Source organism: Mirounga leonina, unplaced genomic scaffold (genome assembly GCF_011800145.1).
Source record: "Mirounga leonina isolate KUSES-001 unplaced genomic scaffold, KU_Mleo_1.0 Mir_96, whole genome shotgun sequence".
Taxonomy (NCBI): Eukaryota; Metazoa; Chordata; class Mammalia; order Carnivora; family Phocidae; genus Mirounga; species Mirounga leonina.
In genome coordinates, this window is record NW_023270871.1 from 5,898,831 (window position 1) to 5,918,134 (window position 19,304).

Genomic DNA, 19,304 nt, shown 5'->3' on the forward strand with positions numbered 1-19,304 from the left:
AAAAAAAAAAAGAATGTTAGCCATGTACCCAAAGGCCTGTGCAAAAGGCAATGTACGGCAAGTGGTATATAGGATGTTCACAGGACTGATAGGGGAATCTGGGAGTAACTGAGGTCACTTTGGACGGATATCTGGTCTGAGTCTTGAAGGATATATAGCAATCTCAAAAGGCAAGGTGGAGATGGTGGGGGAAAGTCATCCTCGTCAGAAAGAAGAATACAGATAAAGATGTAAAATAAAAAAAAGCACGAGAATAGATAAAGCACAGAAGATTTTTAGAGCAGTGAAACCATTCTGTATGTTACTGCAATGCTGGATACATGCAATTATGTATTTGTCAATGCCAAGGTGAACCTTACTGGAAACTATGGACTTCAGGTGATAATGATGTGTCGATGTAGGTTCACTGATTGTAGCAAATGTACTACTCTGGTATGGGGTGTTGATAGTGAGGGAGGAGGCGTGTGTGTGGGGAGAGAGGTATATGGCTATCTGCTCTATTTTGCTGTGAATCTAAAACAGCTCTTAAAAAAATCTATATAAAAAAATAGCAGGAGATCATGAGCCCAAGCAAATATGGTGAAGATTTCTGGAATAGGAGAATGGTCTAGTTTGGAACACAGAGAAAATGAGGGTGATAAAAGAAGATAACTTGATAGAAAATATGAAGCCAGATCCTAGAGAAAACTGAAGGGCACCCTTCCAGATTTGGGTGTTAATTTGTGGGCACTAGGGAATGATATTATACATTTGGATTTTAGATTTGGAGAAGGGCAAGTCTCTCTGCTAAAGTAACTTTGCTTTTAGTAGTTACTTCTCTTATTTATTTTGGGTAGACATTTTTAGGTTAAACAATACATTTCCTCTGAATTATAATTCCTTAAACATAAATATCTGGCAAGTATGATTACCACAGAGTCCCATTTCAATGATGTTAGGAGAGGATTTAGGTGCTAAACACACAAATACGACATTCCAAATTTATAAGCCTTTGATTCTTTCATGTTTGGCCTAGTGCTTGCCATAGTATGCACTCAATAAATATTTCTGGGGGTGCCTGGGTGGCTCAGTTGGTTGGAGGTCTGACTCTTGGTTTCAGCTCAGGTCATGATCTCAGGGTCGTGGGATTGAGCCCCACGTTGGGCTCTGTGCTCAGAGGGGAGTCTGTTTGGAGATTCTTTCCCTCTGCTCTCCCCCCGACTCACGTGCTCTTTCTCTCTCTCTGAAATAAATAAATCTTTAAAAAAATAAATGTTTTTGCCTTTAAAGAAGAATTAATACCTATTCTTCTGAAACTGTTCCAAAAAAATAGAAATGGAAAGAAAACTTCCAAACTCTTTTTATGATGCCAGAATTACCTTGATCCCAAAACCAAAAACTCTATCAAAAAGGAGAACTACAGGCCAATATCCCTGATGAACATGGATGCAAAAATTCTCACCAAAACACTAGCCAATAGGATCCAACAGTACATTAAAAGGCTTATTCACCCCGACCAAGTGGGATTTATTCCTGGGCTGCAAGGTTGGTTCGACATCTGCAAATCAATCAGTGTGATACAACACATTAATAAAAGAAAGAACAAGAATGATATGATCCTCTCAATAGATGCAGAAAAAGCATTTGACAAAGTACAGCATCCTTTCTTGATCAAAACTCTTCACAGTGTAGGGATAGAGGGTACATACCTCAATATCATAAAAGCCATCTATGAAAAACCCACAGTGAATGTCATTTTCAAGGGGGAAAAACAGAGCTTTTCCCCTAAGGTCAGGAAAACAGCAGGGATGTCCACTATCACCGCTGCTATTCAACACAGTACTAGAAGTCCTAGCCTCAGCGATCAGACAACAAAAAGAAATAAAAGGCATCCGAATCAGCAAAGAAGAAGTCAAACTCTCACTCTTTGCAGATGATATGATACTTTATGTGGAAAACCCAAAAGACTCCATCTCAAAACTGCTAGAACTCATACAGGAATTCAGTAAAGTGGCAGGATATAAAATCAATGCACAAAGATCAGTGGCATTTCTACACACTAACAACAAGAGAGAAGAAAGAGAAATTAAGGAGCCGATCCCATTTACAATTGCACCCAAAACCATAAGATACCTAGGAATAAATCTAACCAAAGAGGCAAAGAATCTGTACTCAGAAAACTATAGAATACTCATGAAAGAAATTGATGAAGACACAGAGAAATGGAAAAAGGTTCCATGCTCATGGATCGGAAGAGCAAATATTGCAAAAATGTCTATGCTGCCTAGAGCAATCTACACATTTAATGCAATCCCTATCAAAATACCATCCACTTTTTTCAAAGAAATGGAACAAATAATCCTAAAATTTGTATGGAACCAGAAAAGACCCCGAATAGCCAGAGGAATGTTGAAAAAGAGAAGCAAAGCTGGTGGCATCCCAATTCCGGACTTCAAGCTCTATTACAAAGCTGTCATCATCACGACAGTATGGTACTGGCACAAAAACAGACACATAGATCCATGGAACAGAATAGAGAGCCCAGAAATGGACCCTCAACTCTATGGTCAACTAATCTTTGACAAAGCAGGAAAGAATGTCCAATGAAAAAAGACAGTCTCTTCAACAAATGGTGTTGGGAAAATTGGACAGCCACATGCAGAAGAATGAAACTGGACCATTTCCTCACACCACACACAAAATTAGACTCAAATGGATGAAAGACCTCAATGTGAGACAGGAGTCCTTCAAAATCCTAGAGGAGAACACAGGCAGCAACCTCTTTGACCTCAGCTGAAGCAACTTCTTCCTAGAGACATTGCCAAAGGCAGGGGAAGCAAAAGCAAAAATGAACTACTGGGACTTCATCAAGATAAAAAGCTTTTGCACAGCAAAAGAAACAGTCAACAAAACCAAAAGACAACCAACAGAATGGGAGAAGATATTTGCAAATGACATATCAGATAAAGGGCTAGTATCCAAAATCTATAAAGAACTTATCAAACTCAACACCCAAAGAACAAATGATCCAATCAAGAAATGGGCAGAAGACATGAACAGACATTTTTCCAAAGAAGACATCCAAATGGCCAACAGACACATGAAAAAGTGCTCAACATCACTCGGCATCAGGGAAATCAAAATCAAAACCTCAATGAGATACCACCTCACACCAGTCAGAATGGCTAAAATTAACAAGTCATAAAATGACAGATGTTGGCGAGGATGTGGAGGAAGGGGAACCCTCTTACACTGTTGGTGGGAAGGCAAGCTGGTGCAGCCACTCTGAAAAACAGTATGGAGTTTCCTCAAAAAGTTGAAAATAGAGCTACTGTACAACCCAGCAATTGCACTACTGGGTATTTACCCCAAAGATACAAATGTAGTGATCCGAAGGGGTACGTGCACCCCAGTGTTTATAGCAGCAATGTCCACAATAGCCAAACTATGGAAAAAGCCTAGATGTCCATCAACAGATGAATGGATAAAGAAGATGTGGTATATATATACAATGGAATATTATGCAGCCATCAAAAAACATGAAATCTTGCCATTCGCAACGACTTGGATGGAACTAGAGGGTATTATGCTAAGCAAAATAAGTCAATCAGAGAAAGACAAGTATCATATGATCTCACTTATATGTGGAATTGAAGAAACAAGAGGAATGCTGAAAAAGAAAATGTGAAGATCATGGGCGAAGGGAGGGAAAAATGAAACAAGATGAAACCACAGAGGGAGACAAACCATAAGAGACTCTTAATCTCAGGAAACAAACTGAGGGTTGCTGGAGTGGTGGGGGGTGGGAGGGGTGGGGTCGCTGGGTGATGGACATTGGGGAGGATATGTCCATGGTGAGTGCTGTGAATTGTGTAAGACTGATGAATTACAGACCTGTACCCCTGAAACAAATAATACATTATATGTTAATAAAAAATAAATATTTTTGAAAAAACTGGTTGGAGAGTAATTAGCACAGAAATAATTTCTAAAGGTCAGACATTGGAGAATTCTTTAATTTAGGGTGGTTGACCCTGGGATATGAGGACCATAACTTTCAAGTATTTCCCTTGAGGTGACTTCATTGAGTTAAAGATTCTCTTTCTCCTTATTAATCTTTGAATTGCTTGAATTCTGCTTCTGACCTCAAGGGAGAGAATAGAGCATCTCCATTTGGAGCTCTTAACCAAGCTTCCTGAATTCAAATCTTCTTCACGCTAACTCTCCAGCTGGGAGCAAGGATTGAGGAGTTTCCCCCAATCAGTTCTCCAGTGATAGCCTTCCTTACCAGAAAACCAACCCTAAAGGTGTGTGGAAGAGCAGCTTGAAGAGTGGCAGTGGGATTAGAAACTCTACTGGCTCTTATTGGCTATTCCAAAGGAGATCCACACAGTCACCCTCCTCCTTACAGATAGATCTAACAATCCAGTTTTCCAGAACCCAAATGCCCTTATTCAGAGCTGCTGTCTCTGGCCAGAGAGCAACAGTTGGGCAAGTTTTGTTGTTGTTGTTGTTTTTTTTAAAATCACAGAATAGAGAGGCAATTGAAACAGGTTGAGACAAGCATTCAACATGAGCCTGGTTGTTAGTACATAACTTGGGTCTCTGAGGAGGCCTCCTGAGGCTGTGCATGCTCTTGCCTATTGCCCATCAGAGGACAAGCTGAGAAATGGCAACCAATGTGGCATTTCAGAAGTGTTAGAATTCTGCTCAGTGGTCAGACTGGCTGTCAGTTCACCTGTTCTTCCAAAGCAGCTCCATGTTCCTTCAGGATCACGATCATCCATATGCCACAGGCCTGGGTACAGGTGGAGTTAAGGCTCTCCAGACCATCCAGGGTTTCCTCCAGGAACATTAGAATTTCTTCAACTGGGATGAGTTTACTGACAATCTGAGAATGTATGCAGAAAGATTCATGTTATCAACCACCTCACTACATACAACATGCTGCTACTGTTTTAGGATATCGGAAACCATTGGAATTTCCAAACAGCTAACCCATGACTAGGGTATAGAAATGACAGAAAATACAAAAAGAGACATAGACATTACCCTGAAACTCTAGGCAGACTTTTCCTGGGGTTACTCTTTTATTATTTTATATTTATTGAATCCCAAGCCTGCTGAAGAAATTTCTTCTCCAAACTTCAAAGTTATAGTGTACCCCACAAGGGAAAAGTAATGTGTATGGTTTTATATGATTTTATGATATAAATTACTCTCACATACATTTCATATATCACAGAAATATGTCATGTGTCTTCCAAGGAAAAGCTAAGGCTTGAGAATGTAGGAAAATCAATCACCATGTACTAAGTGCCATGTTCAATACTGAATGTATCACAATATCCATGTAAGTATGAATTATTATGAGTTCTGTCTTTTGCACTTCCATGTTTCAAAATTAAGAGTAGTCAACAAAAGTTCTAGAAAATAAAAGCTTTACAATTTTGGTCTCTAAGTACAAGAACCATACAAATGGGTGACAGCAGTGTGTGTGTGTGTGTGTGTGTGTGCGCGCTAATGGAGGGCTTTGGAGTCTATCAGATGATGCTGTGTGCACTTGCTTGAAGCCCATTCTCCTCATTTAAAAAAAAAAAAATGCATAACCTACCTCTCAGAGTTGTTCTGAGGATTGGTCAATGAATTCATTCAAACAGGCAGTTTGAATGAATTCCAGGGACATTGTCTGGGGCTTTAATCAAGCAAGATGGTCATGATTATGAGTTTGTAGGTATGAAAACATTCCTATTCACAACTGACTTCCCTCTGCATTAAGTGGCCCGATGACTGATATTTGGTAGAACTGTTCTTGAAAGGAAATTAATCCCTTTTCATTAGCAGGTGCATGTCTCAACCAGTTTGAGGTATTTTGATTCCAAGATCAAAGGACTAGACTGCCACGTCTGTTCTATGTAACGCCAAATGCTTGCCTGGGCTCCATACTCAGTGGTTACCTGTGTTTTTTTTCTTCTCACATTGGGATGGATGATGATTTAGGAAGAAAGGAAGGAAGGGGGCTCATGTTTCTGAGCACCTACTATGTATCAGACACTTTCTTAGGCATTTGACATATGTTCCCTCTGTGCCCCCCAACTGGCTTCTCTCCCTTATTCTGGTCACCTTCTTGTCATCTCTGCTGCTGCCACCTTAGTCCAAGCCACCTAATCTCACACCTGGATTCTTGAAGTTTCCTCCAAGCTGATTTTTTTTTCATTAATTTCACTCTTGCTGGCCTGTATCATAGTCTAAACACAGCAGCTAGATGACACTTTGGAAATATAAATCTGATCATATTCCTTCTTACAGACACACCACGAGCTTAGAAGGGGTTTTTACAAATTAGGAAGAGACACCTTGTCCTCAAGACAGTTCACTTCTCTCTGTAAGTATATGGTCATAATGACTGAGGGTAGGCGTTTTGTCTTTTTCTATTCTTAGAGCCTAGAACAATATCTAGCATATGGTAGGTGCATAGGGCATAGTAGGTGAATGAATAAATGATTAAATAAATGAATGAATTCATTGACCAATCCTCAGAACAACTCTGAGAGGTAGGTTATGCATTTTTTTTTTTTTTTGAAATGAGGAGAATGGGCTTCAAGCAAGTGCACACAGCATCATCTGATAGACTCCAAAGCCCTTGTACCTTCTACTCCACCACACTGCCTCCCTCATCCTGAAGAGGGATGCTTGGTTCGTAAGATTTCCCCGAGTATGAAATGATCAGTAGCAGGTGTTGACTGGGCACATGTACCCAGGGTTAACACATGATAGGACAAAGAATGGCTAGACTGTTGCTCTCCTTGGTAGTGGGGCATACACAGCTTACTCATTTGGAAATCAACCCAGAATCATCTTTACATCCCTCGGCCAGTCCTCCGTATCTATTACCTTTGCTATTTTAGAAGAAATGTTGATCTGGACCTGCACATTGTCACATTGCAACCCTTCCTGCAGACTCTGCAGTCTTTCCACCTCCAGGTGAGTGCCTAAAATCCACAAGGGGAGACAGATGCAAGAGTTCAAAGACCTGATAGGGGTTAAAGAGGTTGGCTATACTCTGACATGACCCTAATTCAGCTGCTGGATACTTTTAACAAATGCACGATGCCTGTCTGATGAGAGGGTGGGCGTAAGAGCAAACATATTGAGTAGTTTCTGCATGCTGGCATGGGGCTAAATCCTCTGCATACAATGATCTCATTTATTACTCATCAATATCATCTGAAGTAGATGCTCCTGATTTTGCAGACAAGAAAGCTGAGGCAGAGAGCTATAAAGCCATGTGGCCACAGTTATCCAGAGACTAAAACTAGAAGAGACAGAATTTGAGCCCTGGTCTGCCTGGCACCCATGCCTAAGCTCTCACTATTCTGCCACACTGCTGTCTCTGTTGGAGTTCCCTTTCGTAGTAAGCCACTTCTGGAAAAATGGAAATGGAAAGCTAACTATTGCAATAGGAACATCAGCAACTTTGCAACTGATTGTAGAAACCAATTAATAAACTCAGACCTAAACAGTAACCATTTTCTGTTTGCTGTTTGAATGTAGAGTAATTGTGGAAACTAACACCTGAACCCTTCTATGGAAGGCAGCCCAGCCCAGTAGAACACACAGACCTGGGCTCACAGCCCAGCTCTACTACTTTCTGGAGCTGGTAAATTTCTTAACTTCAGCGCTCTCATCTCAAAACTGAGTTTTAAATGGGTATTTAATTTAGCATCACACTAGTTACTTGTATTCAGCTGGTGTTTAATAATCATATTCTTTCTCTCTGTCATGCTATTTGATCTATCAAGGAAAAAAGTTAAAACAAATAATGAAGTAAGGGATTTTTTATTTTTTTTTAAGATTTTTATTTATTTATTTGATCGAGACACAGCGAGAGAGGGAACACAAGCAGAGGTAGTGGGAGAGGGAGAAGCAGGCTTCCCACTGAGCAGGGAGACTGATGCGGGGCTCAGTCTCAGGACCCCAGGATCATGACCTGAGCCGAAGGCGGACACTTAACGACTGAGCCCCCGAGGCGCCCCTGGGATTTCTTATTAACAAAGAGTATTTGAGAACCTGAATTTTGTATGTTTCAGGAAAATGAAATACACTAAAGGAAGAATAGGTAGAACAATAATAGGATTGAAATTCCTCTCTTCCTATGAGTTTCCTCTCTGACACATTTCTTCTCTTACTGGGATGGCCCCTTAGTTCTTACTTCCTTAACTCTTTTTTTATTTTCTGGCTTGGTACAAGATAATGAATTATTTTCCCATATCCCAAAGGACTTTCATACCTATCTTGACTCTGCTAAATAGTTTTTTTTTTTTCTTTTTGACCAACTAACCAACTGCTCCCTTCCGCCCAACCAAATCCCACCTTTTGGTTTTAATATACTTTCCTTATGTGAATTTTAGAATTGTAATTATCTCTGTGCCTCCAGCATCAGAGAAGTGCCTGACACATGGAAAGAACTTAATAAGCATTTTATGAACACCTAAAAGAAAGAGGAGTGGAACACAGGTGTGAGATGGCGCTAAACCTAGACCAGAGTTCCTGGCCTGCCAGGGCTGCACAGAAATGTGCATGCACAGTGCAGGGCCATTCTCCTGGAAGCACCTGCTGATTTAAACTGGACCCAAGGCCCTGATTCGTTGGTTTCAGCCTGAGACTAGGTTTTAAAATTCCTTACATTTCCTGATATTGCCACTCCACATATACTTGGACGGTAGACAGAGGTCTTGTTCTGGAAGCCGGAAAAACCTCCACAAAGTTGTCTCTCTTAGAGAACTTTGAAAATCACTTAGCATCATAATAATAGTACAGTTTCCTCCTGAAGAAATCCACGTGATAGAGGAGGCATTGTTAATACTCCCAAGTGCCCAGTGATTTAAATCAAAACATTTTTACCTACCTCAATGGACCTTTATGATGCTTTGGTGTTATTATCTTTATTTTTAAAAATAGAAAAACAGAGCCATTGGGGAAAAAAGATCCAAAAGAGAGACAAATTCTGTGACATAATGAAGGCATTAGAACACAGAAATGGCTGAACTGGGGAGAGAGAGAGAGAGACAAGGAAAAACCAAGAACAAGAGAAAACAGGTATCTTCTCTTCATTTGTGGGCTTCTCATCTTTCCCTCACCTTTTATACAGAACAGACCAATAGTGGAGCTGGCAGCCGCTTGACGGATGGTGGGCAGGGTGTCACAGGAGTGAGGAGCCAGGAGGCCGAGGAGTGAGCCAATTTTAAAGTTCTCTGGTGCCTGCAGGATAAAGGAGACCCCCAAAGTGATGGGGTGGCTTGACAACATCCCAGGATAGTCCCAGCAACACTGGATGTGAAGTCCCTTGTTTTCCCCCTAAAGGTCCTTAGAATGAAATTGAATCTTGAACCTTCCCTTTAAGGGCAGTGGAAAAGTGAGCTAGGGAGCATGCAAAGGCAACCAAACAGTTTAATCCTACTTGCCACACCCTGGGGTTCTGAGATACCTCTTAGGTGGTTTTCTGGGAAGCACTCCATTCTGGGACTGGAGCTCCATCATGCAGGGGCTGTGGATTCCAGAGGCCTCCAAGATCCCTTTTGTTAGCAAGCAGTGAAATCTATTCATTCCAGGGGATTACTTACCTCAATATCATTTGTCAGCACTTTTGCGGTGATCTGGAAGGCTCTTTCTCTTTCCCAATCTTTTTGTGAAACAAGCCACATTCGGAGAAGCTGTTGGTCAAAGAATAAATGTTCTTTCCTTAGTACTCCTCATATTCACTCATTCCCATTCTCTGGCTCTTGCTCTTTCTCTGCCTCTTATAACAGGGTGCTCACCTCCCACAAATAATGCTTAAGTGGACTGGCCCTATGTGACGGGTTAAATGGGTCAGGCTGCACAGCTCCCTGTGAAGAGTATGAGGTAGAGTCTGGAGTGTTGCCCTGCAGCACAAATGAGGGAATGTGGGAATCAGTTTGAGCAATGGCCCGACTCACATTGAACATTTCTTGGCAGTCCTCTGCTTTCACGTTATCCCACATCATGGTCTTCAGCAGCCTTCCTAGAGCATCCATGGATCGTTCGTAGAGAAACTGCAATCCAATGTGAGCATGAGCGTCAGGCTGAGGCAGGAGGGTAGAGTCCCACTGTAGCTCTTGATTCTACTCAGGCCTCACCCCCACATACATTAATGTGCTCCTTGTCCTTATCTGTCTCGCCTCCATCTTTGAGTTTTTCCAGAGGTGGCAGGGGAAGCAGCCTGCGAATATTCTCTTCAAGAATATTTAGGTGGTCATTTAGTGAGAGCTGAGGTTTCAGTTTACTGAAATGAGAACCATGTGGAGGGATGGGTATTATGAGGACAAGTAAAACATAGCTCAGAAGAGTTCCCAAGAACTGCCAACCACATCTGAGGGGGTCAGAAATGCTTGCTGACATGTTGGAATGTTGAGGGAGATGGTGACAGAAGTAGGGAGAGGTTGGGGACATAGAATCAGACGGTATTGGTGCGCACAGTCAACATGTCTCATTTCTGATTTATTAGAGTGATAAACAAATCATCACTAGCTTTGTGTTACTTAGCCCTTTATTATAGGTTCTGTGATAACATTAACCTACTTGTTTTTTCTAGTGCTCATGGGTTTTGTGGGGAGGGGGTGTGGGGGGAAGATTCTAAGTTTGGAGCTGTTTTATCAATTTCATATGTCTTCTCATGCTATTAAGGAGTGTTACACATACTGAATGTACTTACAGTAAAGCGGCTGGAATCTTCCTTCCCCCCTCCCTCCTTCCTTCCTTCACTCCCTCTCTTCCTTCCTTCCTTCCTTCCTTCCTTCCTCCCCTTATTTCTTCCAGCCATTTACTATAAGCATCATGAAGATATGAACAAACCTAGACATAACTTGGAAAAATGTTCAATAAACATGAAAATCCCCATTTATTATTTAATAAATATAAATATTATTTAATAAATGTAAATCAAGACAATACACTACTGCTTGTCAGCTATCATATTAGCAAAGAAATTAAAAATGATGACATGGTCAGGGCAGGGGGAAATTGGTTCTCTCATAGGGGAGTAAAAGTCAGTACCAGCTGAGACAGGTCTATTGAAAGTGTTAAATATGTTGATATAAACCAAACAGTCTTTTCATCTGGCTGACTTAAAAAAAAAATCAACTTATTGAGGTATAATTTATGCACAACAAGCTGCATCCATTTAAACTGTGCAATTAAATGAGTTTCACACCCATGAAACCGCCACTATAATCAATATAGAACATCTAGATTTTTCCTTATGCCCCTTTGTGGCTCATCTCTTTCTTCACACTGGCCCCAGGCAAACGCTAATTGGTTTTCAGTCATTAGAGATCAGTTTGCAAGTTCTATACGTGTTCTGTCCAAATGAGGGTAGCCACCAGCAACATGTAGCTATCCAGCACCTGAGTGTGGCTAGTCTGAATTAAGACATGCTGTAATTATAAAATACACTGGATTTTGGAGATTTAGTATGAAAAATCATGTAAATTATCTCATCACCTTTTTAAATATCAAATACATGTTGAAATGATAATATACTGAATATATTGGATTAAGCAAAATAATTATTAAAATTACTTTGTTTCTTTTTTTACTCTTTTAAAAGTGACTACTAGAAAATTTTAAATTACATATGTGACTTGCATTCTAGTTCTACTTGACAACACTGTCTTAGAGCCTAGTTAATTCTTAACTCATCTTCAAGATTTATTTATTTGAGCTTTCTTCAAACTTCACTTATCTTTGTAAACATGGCAACCTGTGCCTTCCCTTATGTTGGTTCTTACTACATTTTGGAGAAATTAGGTGGGTATGTTTTGCATCTATTTTACCCAGTAGGCAAGGCCATATTTTGCTCAGGGCAAGGCCATATTTTGTTAATGATTATCCTTTTTAAATCTATCTCCATGCCTGATACGTGGATGACACTGAATAATATTTACTGAACCAAATTGTCAGCTTTAATAATTAAAGTTCAGAGAGCACTTTTCACATAAAGGTGTTCACCAAAATATTATTTATAGTTTTAAAAACTGACAAAGCAAGAGGAGGTTGGTTAAGTAATATGAGACATATCTATACAATAAGTTATTAAGCAGTTATTGAAAATGCTGTTTCTTACCTCAATATAATAAAGGCCATATATGAAAAGCCTACAGCTAATATATCAATGGTGAAAGACTGTACATTTTTCCTCTAAGATTTAGAGGAAAATTTAAGATCAGGAGCAAGATAAGGATGCCTGCTTTTGCCACTTTTATTCAACATAATACTGTAAGTCCTAGTCAGAGCTATTAGGCAAGAAGAAGAAATAAAAGCCATCTAGATTGGAAAGGAAGAAGTAAACTATCTCCGTTTGCAGATGACATGATCTTATACATAGAAAACGCTACAGTTCACAAAAAAATTATTATAATAAACAAATTAAACAATGTTGTAGAATACAAAATGAGCACACACAGATCAGTTGTTTCTATACATTAACAATGAACAATCAAAAAGGAAATTAACAATTCCACTTATAATAGCATCAAAAAGAATAAAATACTTTATTTAACCAAGGAAGCAAAAGATTTGTACACTGAAAACCATGAAACATTGTTAAAGGAAATTAAAGAAGATACAAATAAATGGAAAAACATCCCACGTTCATGGATTTGAGGACTTACTATTGTTAAGATACCCATATTACCCAAAGCAGTTTATAGATTTAATGCAATCCCCAAAAAATCCCAATGGCAGTTTTTGTAGAAATAGAAAAATCCATCCTAAAATTCATATGAAATCTCAAGGGATCCCAAATAGCCAAAATCATCTTGAAAAAGGACATGGTTAGTTTCCATTCAGGTCATGATCTCAGGGTCCTGGGATTCAGCCCCATGTGGGGCTCTGAGCTCAGCGGGGAGTCTGCTTGAGATTCTCTCTCTCTCTCCCTCTGCCCCTCCCCCTGCTCGTGCACTCTCTCTCTCTAAGATAAATAAATAAATCTTAAAAAAGAAACCAGAAAAAAACAAGTGTTGGCAAAAATATGGAAAAATTAGAACGCTTATGCCGTGATCATAGGAATGTAAAATGGTATCACTGCTATAAAAAGAAGTATGGTAATACCTCAAAAAATTAAAAATAATAGAATTATCATATGATCCAACAATCCTACTTTTGGGTATATACTCAAAAGAATTGAAAGCAAGGTCTAGAAGAGATATTCATGGACCCGTGTTCATTAGCAGCACTATTCACAGCAGTCAAAATATGAACACAACCCAAGCATCCATTGGATGAATGGATTAACAAAATATAGTGTACACGCTATATGGAATATTATTCAGCCTTAAACAGAAATGAAATTTTGACACATGTTGTCACATGGATGGACATCATTCTAGTGAAATAAGCAAGACACAAAAAGAAATACTGCATGATTCCATTTATATTAGGTAACTGAAGTATGTAATTCATAAACACAGAAGGTAGAATGGTGGTTGCCAGCACTGGTGGGAGGAGGGAATGGGGAGTTTGTTGTTTAATGCGTATAGAGCTTCAGTTGTGCAAGATGGGACGAATTCTTGAGGTTGATAGCATAACAATACGATTGTACTTAACACTACTGAAATATACACTTAAAAATGGTTAAGATGAGGGGCGCCTGGGTGGCTCAGTTGGTTAAGCGACTGCCTTCGGCTCAGGTCATGATCCTGGAGTCCCGGGATCAAGTCCCGCATCGGGCTCCCTGCTCGGCAGGGAGTCTGCTTCTCCCTCTGATCCTCCCCCTCTCATGCTCTCTGTCTCCCATTCTCTCTCTCAGATAAATAAATAAAAAATCTTTAAAAAAAAAATGGTTAAGATGATACGTTTTATGGGTATTTTACCACAATGAAAATATTTCTTTTAAAACAATGAAGAAAGAACAATGTTGGTGAAGAATTGGTAACAATGGGGGAATATGTAAGGAGAAGTAAGGAAAAAATAGGATGCACAGCCATACGTAGAGTAGGTTCTCAGCTCTGTACTTAACATGAAGAATTAGGTATAAAAACTTGAAGGACGTATACCAAAATGTTGAAAATAAGGGGTGATTTTTATTATTTTTTAAAAAGTTTTTATAGTTTCCAAGTTTTAACTATGAATTTATATTTCTTTTACTGCAGGGGGAAATATTATTTTAAAAATTTGGTTAAAATCATTTCCTTCTGCAGGTTTATTGCTACTAACCAACTAAAATATGATTAGGGCTTTCATAAGTTTTTAATGGGAATATTAAAATTTGCCAAGGTCTAGGAAGAGAAATTTCCTTCTGCACAGAAACTTCCATCCTCCTGTATCAATAAATCTGACTCCTCTGAGTAGCTCTTTATCCCTGTCAGTCATCGAAGGGTCGGCCTCTCAGTCAGTTCTGTAAGTTTGAAAAGAGGGAAAAGCCCCTATTTGAGAAAGAGAAAAAAAAAACAAACCCATTGATGAGCTGTGTTCAATTTGGGGGAGGGTACACTGGAGTATCCACTGATTGATAAGTCAGTTGATCAGAAGGAGGATTTTGGGGAGGAAATATTTTTTTAAATGAGAGCAAGAAAACTTTTTTACCTGAGGTATCTGATGGCGATTAAGGCTTTCCACCGAACAGGGCTAGCTAGAGAGTCCAGTGGCTCATCCCTGATGAATTTCTGCAACACAAAGGGAGGAAAAATTCTAGAAATGATTTGGGGGAGTTTCCAGATGCAGCTGCAGCCCCATTGGACTGTTGGGTGCCCTTTGTCCATATAATGGCAGAGATCTGTTACCTGGGACTAGCGCATTGTACCCATTTAAAAAAACATAGCTCTGACTTTCGGTAACAGACTTTTCAAGATCTTGCTCATGTCCTCTCTGCACACTTACCAGCATGTAACCCAGCAGCACCTCCTTGTAGGAGAACTTGAATCCCTTATCCTCAGCATCGTGGACAGCAATACCAATCTCAGTGATAGTTCTTGTGAAACTCATTTGCAGATCCATGTCCTAAAGCAAAATGATTCACAGTGCAGTCCAAAGTCTTGGGTTCCATACCTGGTTCTATAAACCCAGTTCTTGACTTAGGGTTGAACTATGTGCCCAGACAGAAATGAGAATTGCTGCTTCTTTTGCTATCTCTACCTCAGTCTGGGGTCAAAGTTGCAGGGAAGTTAAAAACCAAGGTCAAATTCTACTCCCCCCACCCAATCCCTGTCCCCCATAGACTGAGGTTCTATACAGCAGTGGCTTTCAAACTTTTTGGACCATAAACCACACAAATTTTAGGAAACAGTTTACATGCACTATATATAGATATAACATTATATATATATATAATAAGTGAAATGAAAGTTTTATGATACTTCTTATTGCCAAATGCAATGTACTCTTCTATTTCTCTTTTATTTCATTACAAAAATTTGCTGGTTGTGATTTATTAGATCTATTAGACTAATTTCATGGTCTTCTGGTGGGTCACAGCGCGTAGTTCTAAGAACACTGCTCTAGGTTACAGTATAACTCCCAAGCCACCTGGAACCAAATATATCTCTCTGTTCTGTCCTGATTAGTCTCAGGGATCCTGGTTTCAGGATCGGATTGATTAGTTGTATATTGGGATCTTTTCCTCTGGAATCAAACCAAGAGGACATCTATGCCTACTGCATTTCCAGGGAGCATGCTATGTATTGAAATATATCAAATATATTGCATACCTTGCTCATCACAGACATGCCCAGAACCTGCAAAACCAAAGGCAAAAGCAGATACTAGAGCAGCAGTTAAGAGTTCCCTCCACCAGCGAAAAGACCCACCCACCAACCTGAAAACAACAGCTAAGCAGGACACTGAGTCTTGCTAAAGGGCGGGGGCTGTTCACTTCTTCCCCCATTTCCAAAATGAGACCCTGTACCTTGGCAGACTTTTTCCCCAGGTGAGTCTAATCTACAGAAAGCAGCATAAAGAAATCAAGCCTTTGGGTTTCAAGCCTCATGATTTAAAGAGGTTCTACCAGACTTTGATAAGAATAAGTGTAGAGGCTCTTGGCAGAAAGAGCAGTGAAAAGCTATAAAATGAAAGTTAATGGGGCAGCTGACTTTGGAACTGAGATATAGTCAGTTCTGCTATGATGCTTGCCTTGAAAAATGCAAATTTGTTTCAGTGAAATTGATATGTGAGTAAATACTTCTAGTACATTCTGAATTTTGTGTTTGCTTATGCACAGTCTTGTCCATGACAGCAAAAGGTGAGCTAGCTGAACTGACCCATGTAGGAATACTCACACGAACACCTCAAACATGCCAACTGGTTCAGTTTACCATGGTATGAGCTGTTTCCCATTCAAATCTGCCATTCTAGCTGTCTGTCTGATTTCAGATGACCTTTCTTCCTTATCACCATTTCACAATCAACTTGTAACTTTCCCAAGTGAATTCAGGTGTTTTTCAAGAAAAAATGCCATATTTTTTTGTAGTATTTATGTACTTCTTAGATGGATTTTAAAATTAGATTCCAGGGGCACCTGGGTGGCCCAGGTCATGATCCCAGGGTCCTGGGATCAAGCCCTGCGATGGGCTCCCTGCTCCATGGGGAGACTGCTTCTCCCTCTCCACCCCCACCCCCCTGCTTGTGCTCTCTCTCGCTATCTCTCTCTCAAATAAATAAATAAAATCTTAAAAAAATAAAATTAGATTCCTATTTTTTATATGTCCTTGATGGGGTTTTTGAACGTTGTGCCCCTCCCCCATTTCTCCGTAATCTGTGTGCTTTTTCTTGTACTATCTTGTGCATATGTTGTGCTACAGAAGAATTGACTGTACCTTGAAAGTGTACAGTCATCCTTATCTAAGACATCTTTATCTCCTTTCCTCTTGTATTTTTATCATAATTTTCCTCAATGATTGACTAAAAATTAATATAACATGAACCATCTTTTTCTCAATTATGTTTTTGGTTTTCATCATTGCTTATCAAATTTTGGGTACATCAGAATCACCTTTTGAGGAGCATGTTAAAAATACAGATTCAGAGATCCATCCCTGAAGACTGTGATTCATTAAGGATCTCTATTTTTAACAGGGCTCCAGGTAGTTCTCATGCAACCGAAGTGTGAGGATCACTGCCCTATTCCCTTCCACCGGCATACACTTACATCTGTGATATCACGAGTTCTCTATGATTCCATTCTTATCACATACACCCATGAATAAATTTCAAGAACAGATTTACCAAACAGGTGGTGTGTGGAGAACACAGAAGCGGAGATAAGGGAGCATAAGGTACAAGCCCTAACATCAAGGTGCTGACAATCTAATGTGGGAGCAGATGTGCACGTAATCAGTAAAAGCTTCTGAAACCTGGCTATGGATAAGTATCACTTCTAAACCTCTTAAAAATACAGATGTCAGATTCCAACCCAGACCAACTGAATCAATCTCCCTGAAAAATGGCTCTGGGAAGCTGTACTTCAAACTTGATTCCAAGGTGATTTTTAGGTAGTTAACCTGGTACTTGTCAGCAAAATGGCCAAATTGACAATATATCTAAAGCACTTTATTAAAGATATATAAAGTATTATAGGGGACAGAAATGATCAGATGAATTCCAACTCAGTTGTGGGGTTCTGAGGCAGGAATATTCCTGGCATATTTGAGGAACATCAAGGACAGGAAGGGTGACCGGTATGAATGTGTGTGTTGGGGAGTGTGTGAAATGGTACAACATGAGGTAGATTGAGTAGGTTGATTAATAATGTATTTTTATTCATTTAAAAATACATGTATTGCACTTATTATTCATGAGGCACTGTTTTAGGTGGTTTATCTATACCATGTAAAAGGTTAAACTACCATTAATAACACTTCAGAGACTATAACAGGGAAGTAATGAACCAGCTGCTCTATAGTAGTACTGGAGTAATTATTTGAAGTTCAAACTTGGGGGAGACTGCTATAGGTACTTGGTCTAGGAAGGTATCATAGGCCATGAACTACCCAAAGCCTTAGACAAGAAACAAATTGCCTGGCCCTGTTTCATAATGCATTTTTCTGTTCTTTTATGTTCTCATCTTCCAAACATACCAGATGTTATCTTGCCTTTTGTCTGTATCCTTTGAGCATGAATATTCCCAAGAGGTGAGCCCCTCCAAGGTTTAGGAACCCCAGCCCGGAAATCAAGGCACCCTGTGCTGGCCGTTACCTGAGAGCACTGGCCATAAAGAAACAGGACTTGGGAAACAATGTCTTGATCAAGCCTGGTGAGGAGTTGACCCTTGGGAGCATGGAGGGCCACGGCTCCATAGATTACCATGACATCAGTCTTGGTCAGGCTCTTTTTCCCAGAAAAAATACCCTGAAAGAGAGACATGAAAATTATGACTGAAGGTGTTTCCTTTCCTCCATGTTGCTTCCTAGTCCTACGGACCACGACAGGGATTAAGAAATGGGACTGAGATGATGAAAATTAGTCTAAAACTGATACTCTTGCTTGGTCAAATTTAAACACCTGAGACTGTATTGTGGATCTATTGGGCTTTAAAAGAGGTCCCTGTGAGAAAGCTTGGATTAATTTTTATTTATTAAATCCCTTTCCTTCAGGGAAAGCAGAGTGTACACGGTGGAAACTGGCCATGAGACCTGAGCAGCTGGTAGAGGGACAAAACTAGGCACACAGAGAACTCCTTAGGACCTTCCAGATCAGCATTAGTGACAGAAACTGGAGTAGACCTATTAGACAGCTGGTCATTCTACAGGGTCTGGGCTTGGGCAGTTCTCACCTGTAATAAAGACCTGGGGACAGGAACAAGTATGATATGGAAAAGGATGTTTACTGAAGGAACCAGTGTCATTTGCCCTCGCTCTGACCAAAGCTTTGGGAGAGAAGGTTATTCTTTTTACCTTACATCGATTCATGAAAAACTTTTCCCGATCTTGGAATGTTTTAAGAACTTTTAAAACAGTATCCAAGTGGCTCTCAGCACAGTATCCTAAAATAGATGTTATTCCCTAAAGTCAGAAAAGATAGGAGTTTTGAGTTTAACCATTCACTTATTCAACAAATATTTAGGAGTACCTGTTATGTGTCAGGCACTCTTCTAGGTGCTGGGGACACAACAGTGAACAAAACACACCAAACTTCCCATCCTTGTGGTGTGCACAATCAGGGGAAGTGACATTAAATAAACACATAAATTCAGTAAACATGTAAATATATAGTATTTCAAGGGTGACACATGCTATGGAGATAAGGAAAACAAGGAAAGAGAATAGCTGCTGCAGGTTAGGGGGAGTTCTCAATTTACATAGGGCAGCTAGAGAAGG

The 19,304-nt window shown here is 39.9% G+C and overlaps 1 protein-coding gene across 1 annotated transcript in view; it reads right to left on the minus strand.

Annotated features, from left to right (window-relative positions):
- LOC118006378 (maestro heat-like repeat-containing protein family member 2B) overlaps nucleotides 1–19,304 on the minus strand; it is a 63,408-nt gene that overhangs the window by 11,993 nt on the left and 32,111 nt on the right. The window contains exons 20-30 of the mRNA XM_034999002.1: nucleotides 18,882–18,989; nucleotides 18,184–18,336; nucleotides 15,702–15,728; nucleotides 14,875–14,994; nucleotides 14,581–14,660; nucleotides 10,147–10,282; nucleotides 9,957–10,052; nucleotides 9,603–9,692; nucleotides 9,120–9,240; nucleotides 6,874–6,971; nucleotides 4,718–4,870 (exon numbers count right to left, since the gene is read on the minus strand). Coding sequence (XP_034854893.1) covers nucleotides 4,718–4,870; nucleotides 6,874–6,971; nucleotides 9,120–9,240; nucleotides 9,603–9,692; nucleotides 9,957–10,052; nucleotides 10,147–10,282; nucleotides 14,581–14,660; nucleotides 14,875–14,994; nucleotides 15,702–15,728; nucleotides 18,184–18,336; nucleotides 18,882–18,989 — 1,182 coding nt within the window. The remainder of the gene's footprint in view (nucleotides 1–4,717; nucleotides 4,871–6,873; nucleotides 6,972–9,119; nucleotides 9,241–9,602; nucleotides 9,693–9,956; nucleotides 10,053–10,146; nucleotides 10,283–14,580; nucleotides 14,661–14,874; nucleotides 14,995–15,701; nucleotides 15,729–18,183; nucleotides 18,337–18,881; nucleotides 18,990–19,304) is intronic.